This window comes from Pollicipes pollicipes, unplaced genomic scaffold (assembly GCF_011947565.3).
Source record: "Pollicipes pollicipes isolate AB1234 unplaced genomic scaffold, Ppol_2.1 Scaffold_4881;HRSCAF=5763_pilon_pilon_pilon, whole genome shotgun sequence".
Lineage (NCBI taxonomy): Eukaryota > Metazoa > Arthropoda > Thecostraca > Pollicipedomorpha > Pollicipedidae > Pollicipes > Pollicipes pollicipes.
The window spans coordinates 36,103,784-36,111,073 of NW_023596576.1; the positions used below are offsets into that span (position 1 = coordinate 36,103,784).

At 53.2% G+C, this 7,290-nt stretch overlaps 1 protein-coding gene across 1 annotated transcript; it reads left to right on the forward strand.

The window, feature by feature from the left end:
* Positions 1-2,699: 2,699 nt before the first annotated feature.
* On the forward strand, positions 2,700-6,920 carry LOC119101043 (zinc finger and SCAN domain-containing protein 10-like). Its single transcript, XM_037224290.1, has 4 exons — positions 2,700-2,714; positions 5,062-5,156; positions 6,168-6,360; positions 6,837-6,920. The coding sequence occupies exons 2-4, from the start codon at positions 5,065-5,067 to the stop codon at positions 6,918-6,920; spliced, it is 369 nt and encodes a 122-aa protein (XP_037080185.1). The 5' UTR covers positions 2,700-2,714; positions 5,062-5,064.
* Positions 6,921-7,290: the final 370 nt, after the last annotated feature.

Sequence of the window (7,290 nt, forward strand, 5' to 3'; positions counted from 1 at the left end):
GTCTTTGTAGTATTTTTATTAGAGGTGCATTTTATACGTATCCAAGTAACGATAGGAATCTTTGTCTTTGTACTAAAAGAAGCTTTCAAGATAGCGGTGCATAACTTTCATCCTTTAAAACTCAAAACTTATTTCTTACGCCCTTTAAATTTCTCCGATGATCAGTTAAGTTATCGAAACGTTGGAATATACGGATATCGACAAGTGCATGAGTGATTTGTACCAACAATTTTTATCTTAACGATGTTGGTCAGTCAAAATCTCAGAACCTCGAACAATGCATCAAGAACTTGTCAGCGCGTAATTCGTTGGAGCTTTTAAAAATCATGCATGCAGGAATACATATATATATATATCTATATATCTATTATATTTATATATATATATTTATATTATATTGTAGTCTCTTGCGCGTTGCTTGACTGTTCGAATGAAATTCTTCGTTATTTCGGCAGTGTTTGCATGGGTTTTGTGATTTGTCCCGATATTCGGATGTATAATCTGGTAACTGGTGGTTCATCTTTGGTTATGTCTCGTAGAGCATGCCCCGTAGGTCGCGATGCTCCAATGTTTTCCATCCGATTGTCTTGTGTTGCCTGGAGAATGGGGAATGAATGTCCTTAAAACCTTAGCAGTCACCGGGCGATCAGGAGTGCCCCTCCCAGTGTCCCAGCGACACACTTCCATGTTAGCACCAGAAATATACACGCATTGTAAACGTGAGTATCCATGTTCTGATATATTTACTGCGGTTGGGCCGATCCCGTATAATCAGAAGAATGCTGTTCCTCGCGTTGGAAGTGGTGAACTCTTGCATCCTTTATGACGCCGTTCCAGGCCGGCGATGACGTCACATCGGAGAGCAGCAGCAGACGGCCACGCGGCGAACCTCCAGCAGCGTGCAGTGCAGCTTCTGTGGCAAAATGTGCTGCAAACCGCCAGACACTGAAGGTTGCAACGCCGCGTCGCTGTCGGTCATCGGTGCCGATGCCGGCCCGAGTATTTGTCACAGTGGAGCGAGATTCTTGCCACTACCGTGGCTTTACGCCGGTCGCTGAACAGTTTATTTACACATGGTCATGCACGGTTGAGCCTGGTGAATGAAAGGTGTCTGCCTCTGGTCTTGGAACGCGACTTATGTCCTTCCTCCTCCCATCTTGTGCCTAAGCCGACCGTGGAAGGCATTGCTGATCAATGTAATGGTTATTGCCATAGGTGCCTGCATCAACGGTCGGCAAGCGATGTGATGATTGCCGTCATAACTCCACGTATCGATGGTCTGGCGTCATAACTCCACGTATCGATGGTCTGGCGTCATAACTCACGTATCGATGGTCTGGCGTCATCCACGATGTCTGTAACTCCACGTATCGATGTCTGGCGTCATAACTCCACGTATCGATGGTCGTATAATGGGTGTTATTTTTGTAAATCATTAAACACTATAAACAAATGTGATGCTTAATGGACACGTTACACTGACAGGTGAGATAACGCTGAAAGAACAGGTTGTGTTGTTAGTCCCAAGCAGAAGAAGTCATGCGCTCAAAGCGATTGACTTTTTGTGTTTGTCTGATTTTGTTTCTCCTACAACCACAGACTATTTATTTGCTTAACAGTTATACGAGTCTGGCGCCAGCTACGATGAGTATTTACAAGTAAAACGCCCCCTCCCCCTCCTGAAAGCTCGCCCCAGGCGTGTGCCAGCGCCGTTCTCGACACCGGTCGCGCCAGTGGCGCTCGGCGCGAGGTTCACACTGACCCGAGCCGCCTCCCGCCACCAGGTGCACGCGCGCGTCCACACGGATGAGCGGCCGTTCGCCTGTCCCGCCCCCGACTGTGGCAAGGCTTCCGGCAGCGCGTCCACCTGCGCCGCCACGTGCGCTGCCACGATACCCGTGCGTCACGTCAGCTGCCCCGTCTGCGGTCGCTCGTGAGTGGCACGTGCCGGGCCGGCGCCAGTGGTGCGCTGAGTGCGCCATGCGCGCGGTGACGTTTACAACGGCCTTGGGTGCGGCCCTCTGGCACCATGTCGGAGGTTCTAGACATGGAGTTACAAAAGTAAAACATTTGTTGAACAGTTAAAGTGCTTTGACTGATGCACCCATTCGCCTGGGTGCTATCTGACCGAGGTCTGACCGCGACAGGTTCAAGTTCGAGTCGAATCTGCAGCGCCACAAGGAACTGCACGACAAGGGCAGCGGCCCCCTGCGCCGCGCCGCTACCGCGACAACAAGGCATCCTCTGCAACCTCTGTGGCAAGGTGGAGACTCCACCGACGACGGAAAGATCTCCTGCAACTGCAGTGCAGTCGCCCCGCCGGATATGGCTCGCCTTTTCTCGCCTGCGCCTCTTGTGAAGACTGGGCCGCCCGCTGGCCCCGATATCGTGACCGAGCTGCGGCGGTCGCCGCGATCCGCGGCCAGTGCCGGTGGGTGTGACTGCCCCAGCTCCGGTCGGGCTTGTCGTCCCGTTTCTGAGATCCACCGCCTTCGTCCTCCCCGCAGAAGTTCGTCTCGGCCAGCGGCCTTCGAGAACCACGTACGCGTGCACACCAACCACCGACCGTTCGTGTGCGGCGTCTGCCAGAAGGGTTTTCAAGCAGAAGTCGCACCTCACCGAGCATGAGCGCATTCACTCAGGCCAGAAGCCGTTTAAGTGCGTGCGCTGCGAGCTGACGTTCTACAACCGGAAGCCGCTTCAAGCTGCACCAGGTGCCGGGGACGGCCGATGGGTGCCGCAGGAGCAGAGCGTTGAGTGGAATAGCCACCACTGCCTCGACGCTGTAGTTTGTGTGTTCGGATATTTTGCTACGATGCGTGCGACTGATAATTTGTTACTGGTAATGCTCCACACGTGTATGAGGTTTTGAACTGGGATAGCCATTTTGAAGATTGGCTATATTTAGATAACCGTTTTTCATCCAATGCAGTTTACAGCTATGTCCTTTTAAACCTTTGTCCTGATTTACAATTTTTATAACGTACACTGATAGGGGTTTACTGCGACTTTCCTGGTGTTTCCAAACTAAAAAAATTGATACTAGCGTAACATAGTACGGGATTGGCTTCAATGAGAACTGTCGTTAGTGTAACATAGCACTGGATTGACCTCAATGAAAACTCCCGCTTGTGAATATTTTTATGCGGACAGGTAAAAGTTGACCTAATCATGCCAGGTAAATGGTTAAGTCTTCCATAAAATCGCAGTTTTTCATCTTCGCATCACGCATACGTGGCCATGGTTTGTGACGACACGAAGTCTACTCGGGGCGCGTTTCTTTTCCAATTTTTAGTTCAGTGGTGTATATCTGCATGTGCTTGGAGCGTATATTTATGGTATTTGGCCCCGTTGATACAATGTCGGCCCGCCGCACGACTACTCAGCATCATTGCTTGCCGCCCGCCGCCCGCGCCGGCCGTAGATCGCCATACAGTGTTCCTTGAAAACAAAAAACGCCGCTGCTCTGAAGCCAGAAAGCTGGGAACCCGTTCTGGTGTCAAAATATGCGCGATGGAAGCCCCATGGGCTAACGAAAATGTGGACGCAGTTGCACAACATGCCGGAGGGGAATCCTGAAAAAGCTGAGTGTTGAGGGGTTGCATCGACCCATCCCCCGTATCAGATCGGGGTTTAATCACATTTGGAACCAGTGTTTCACGGAGTTTTCGCTGTGAAGATACCACTTCCTGTGACCAATCTCAGGATTTGTCAGATTTAGGATCAAAGTTGTTGTAATCACAGGACTAGGTCGGTGTCATAATTCGCAGCAGGGTTCAAAAACGGTGACACGTTTTGTCAAGCGTAAGTCGCCAGATTCCGCTTGTATGAGCCATATACGGAACGAAACGGACAGAAAAGTAATTACTTAATACGCCCACCAGAGGTGTCGATTTTTCAAAATGATTAAGGGACGAGAGTTGTGCATTTAAAGCCCATGTGCGTAGTCACAGAAATCACGTGTGGAAGGCTGCCAGTTTGCATCAGCTTCTTATATAGGTACCTGTTTTGTGAAGCTGAGGGAATGCAGTTGCGCCTTCGCCTAGCGTATTAATAAGTAAAATGTGCGCATGATCTTAATGGCGGTGAAAGGCCCTCCCAAAAAATCGCCGGAGATGGACCATCCGTTAACGAGGGCGCAGTTTTCGTCGTTTTAATATGACGTTTTTCTTCTATAACAGGTAAAGATGCCAGAAGCTATTGCGGAAGGAATTCCATTGGAATTTTGAAGGGAATAAACTGAGGAAACTAGGTGTTAAACGCCTGCATCAAATGTAATGCCGGCGCTCTTCTTTTTATATTGGCTTATTGGACTCCTTGTAAACCGTTGCATCTCAGAACCTTCAACAGAACTTTGATCTGGATTCTACCGAGATATTGATGCCCCCGTAAGTGTAGACTGTAAATCGAATGGATCAAAACGTGTTTTATCACGGCCAACCCATGTTTTCCTGCAAATGTATAACATTCAGTCAGTCAATTGGCGAGAAAAAAGCGCAGAAATGTAAGAACAATCACGAAGGGCTAAAACACGAGCACAAAACGGCATTTGGGCTCAGCAAACATACTGTTGCAAAGAACGTCACCTTTCGGCAAGTTGAAGTGCTTAAGTGAGTCGGCTCGTCCGCTACAGTGACAATTCTAGCAACTCTGACGTCATAAAAAGTTTCCATGACGTAATCAAACGATGACGTATTGAGGAACATATTTACTAATTAGTGAATTTTATTTGTGTAGAGTCTTGTACACTTCAAAGCAAAACAATGGTTACTAGTGAGCTCGTTTCATTGTTTCATCATATCTGGCATTTACCCCAATATCTTCCACATTTGAAGGAACGCTCACATCCCTCCAGAGTTCAGTCGCCCCGCTTTATGGTCCTGGTTTGCTTGGTAGCTACAGGAATGAGCTGTCTGTCTTGAATCCAACCTCGGACAGAGTGGTTGGTGCCTGCACTGTTGGTTGTTGGGTTCGATCGGCCAGACCATTATCATACATTAGCAGAGCGATCATTTCAAGTATAAGTCGCGTTGAACCAACACTTAACGAACGCGTTTTCAGGTGATGCACCTGAACGAAGATGTGCAGAATGGCGAGTCGCCTGAAGTGCTCGATCCGGAGCACAGGTTTCCGGTATGCACCATCTGCTCCAAAAGGTGAGCAGTCAGAATAGCTGCCCGTGCTAACGTGCCAAAGTGCGAAGGCCCCTTTCTTTGCATGAATTGTATTACTGGTGTTCTGCACTCGCGTGTGTGGACTATGGCACCTGCTGAACATACCATTTTTCTGCCTGTATCGTCCATCAGTGAAAATCTCCCTGAACAGTTCTCTCGCCTTGGAGCGATCCCCTTGACTGGGTTTCCACAACTTTTCGACAATTCTTCTGCGTGGTAACATCGTTCGCCTCCCAGTTATGGGTGTCTCGACGACAGCCTCTCGTGTGCTCGGCTGTGCCAAGTCACCCTCCAGTTCCAGACGTGGTTGTTTTCGCGACTGGCCGTGTTTCCCGCAACGGATAACCGTCGTCCGCCGGCCCTGGTCCGTGTCCCCTCCTCACCGAGAGGTGCCGTGTCCTGACGCGCCGCCTCCCGTCGCTAGGTTCATCAACGGATGACTGTCGTCCGCCGGCCCCGGTCCGTGTCCCCTCCTCACCGAGAGGTGCCGTGTCCTTACGCGCCGCCTCCCGTCGCTAGGTTCATCGACGGATAACTGTCGTCCGCCGGCCCCGGCCCCCGTCCCCTCCTCACCGAGAGGTGCCGTGTCCTGACGCGCCGCCTCCCGTCGCTAGGTTCATCAACGGATAACTGTCGTCCGCCGGCCCTGGTCCGTGTCCCCTCCTCACCGAGAGGTGCTGTGTCCTTACGCGCCGCCTCCCGTCGCTAGGTTCATCACGGATGACTGTCGTCCGCCGGCCCTGGTCCGTGTCCCCTCCTCACCGAGAGGTGCCGTGTCCTGACGCGCCGCCTCCCGTCGCTAGGTTCATCAACGGATGACTGTCGTCCGCCGGCCCCGGTCCGTGTCCCCTTCTCACCAAGAGGTGCTGTGTCCTTACGCGCCGCCTCCCGTCGCTAGGTTCATCAACGGATAACTGTCGTCCGCCGGCCCCGGCCCCCGTCCCCCCCTCACCGAGAGGTGCCGTGTCCTGACGCGCCGCCTCCCGTCGCCAGGTTCATCAACGCCAGCAATCTGAGGCTGCACCAGCGACGGCACAGCAACGCCAAGCCGCACGCCTGCCACCTGTGCAGCTTCCGCTTCAAGATGGCCAAGAGCCTGGACAAGCACCTGGCCTCGCACCACAAGGAGGAGCAGCAGCGGCTGGAGGCCGGAGAGCAGCTGCAGCAGGAGCGGCAGCAGTCTCAGGTCAGTCGGAGAGCCTCACGGCCGGGCCCCTCGGCAGGTCACGTGGTCAGGCTCCTCAGCAGGTCAGATGGTCCGGTCAGTGGGACAGAGCCGCTCGGGCAGGGTCTCACGGCCAGGCCCCTCAGCAGGTCATGCGGCCAGGCTCCTGAGCAGGTCAGACGGTCAGGTCATTGGGACAGGGCCGCTCTGGCAGGGTTTCACGGTCGGGCCCCTCGGCAGGTCACGTGGCCAGGCTCCTCAGCAGCTCACCATGCGTCCAGATCCCTGAGGAGGTCAGGAGGTCAGGTCTCGTAGTGAGCTGGGTGGTTCGGTCCCCCGTCCCACCCCCCAGACCGTGTCACAGGTTTCTGCCGCTTGTGTCGGGTGGCGTCTCCACCGGCGGCGTCGGCGGCGCGGCCGTCGTTTGGTGCGGCTGGGACCGCGCTGCGCCGCGGGTCGGCGCCGAACGCCGCCTGACCTCGCCCTCTTGCGTGCAGGGGTCTGCGGCCGGCCTGCCGGTCGCGGAGACGGGCGCCGAGGCAGCCGTCATCATCCTCCGCGAGGAGGAGACGGCAGCCTGACGTATGTGCCAGAGCTGCAGGACGCCAGCACCGACGGCAGGGTCGTCCAGGTCAGCTATGCTGAGCGCGCCGGCCGCCGAGGAATAAGAGTCGTTCGATTTGTGGCATGATGTGCGCAAGTTGTTATGCCATGCGCAGAAGGAAGTGAAACCGGTGCTGGGAGCAGAACGTCTTGCGACCGTCCGTGTTTTTGAGACCTCTGTGGTCGGAGACGTATATAAAATTTCGGAAAAGGGCGCTTAGAAATACACATTTTCGACGCGCCGTAGGCGCGTGAATCATCAAGCGTGGTATATAACGTATTTTTACGCGCCTGCTCCGTTTTTTGTATACTAACGCACACATTCATACATGCAACAATTTGCATAGG

Bases quoted from the DNA above. Each gene is read 5' to 3' on its own strand.
- LOC119101043 (XM_037224290.1), top strand. From the start codon at position 5,065: ATGCACCTGAACGAAGATGTGCAGAATGGCGAGTCGCCTGAAGTGCTC. The intron at 5,157-6,167 runs GTGAGCAGTCAG...TCCCGTCGCCAG, and splicing joins TGCACCATCTGCTCCAAAAG to GTTCATCAACGCCAGCAATC. The intron at 6,361-6,836 runs GTCAGTCGGAGA...TCTTGCGTGCAG, and splicing joins AGGAGCGGCAGCAGTCTCAG to GGGTCTGCGGCCGGCCTGCC.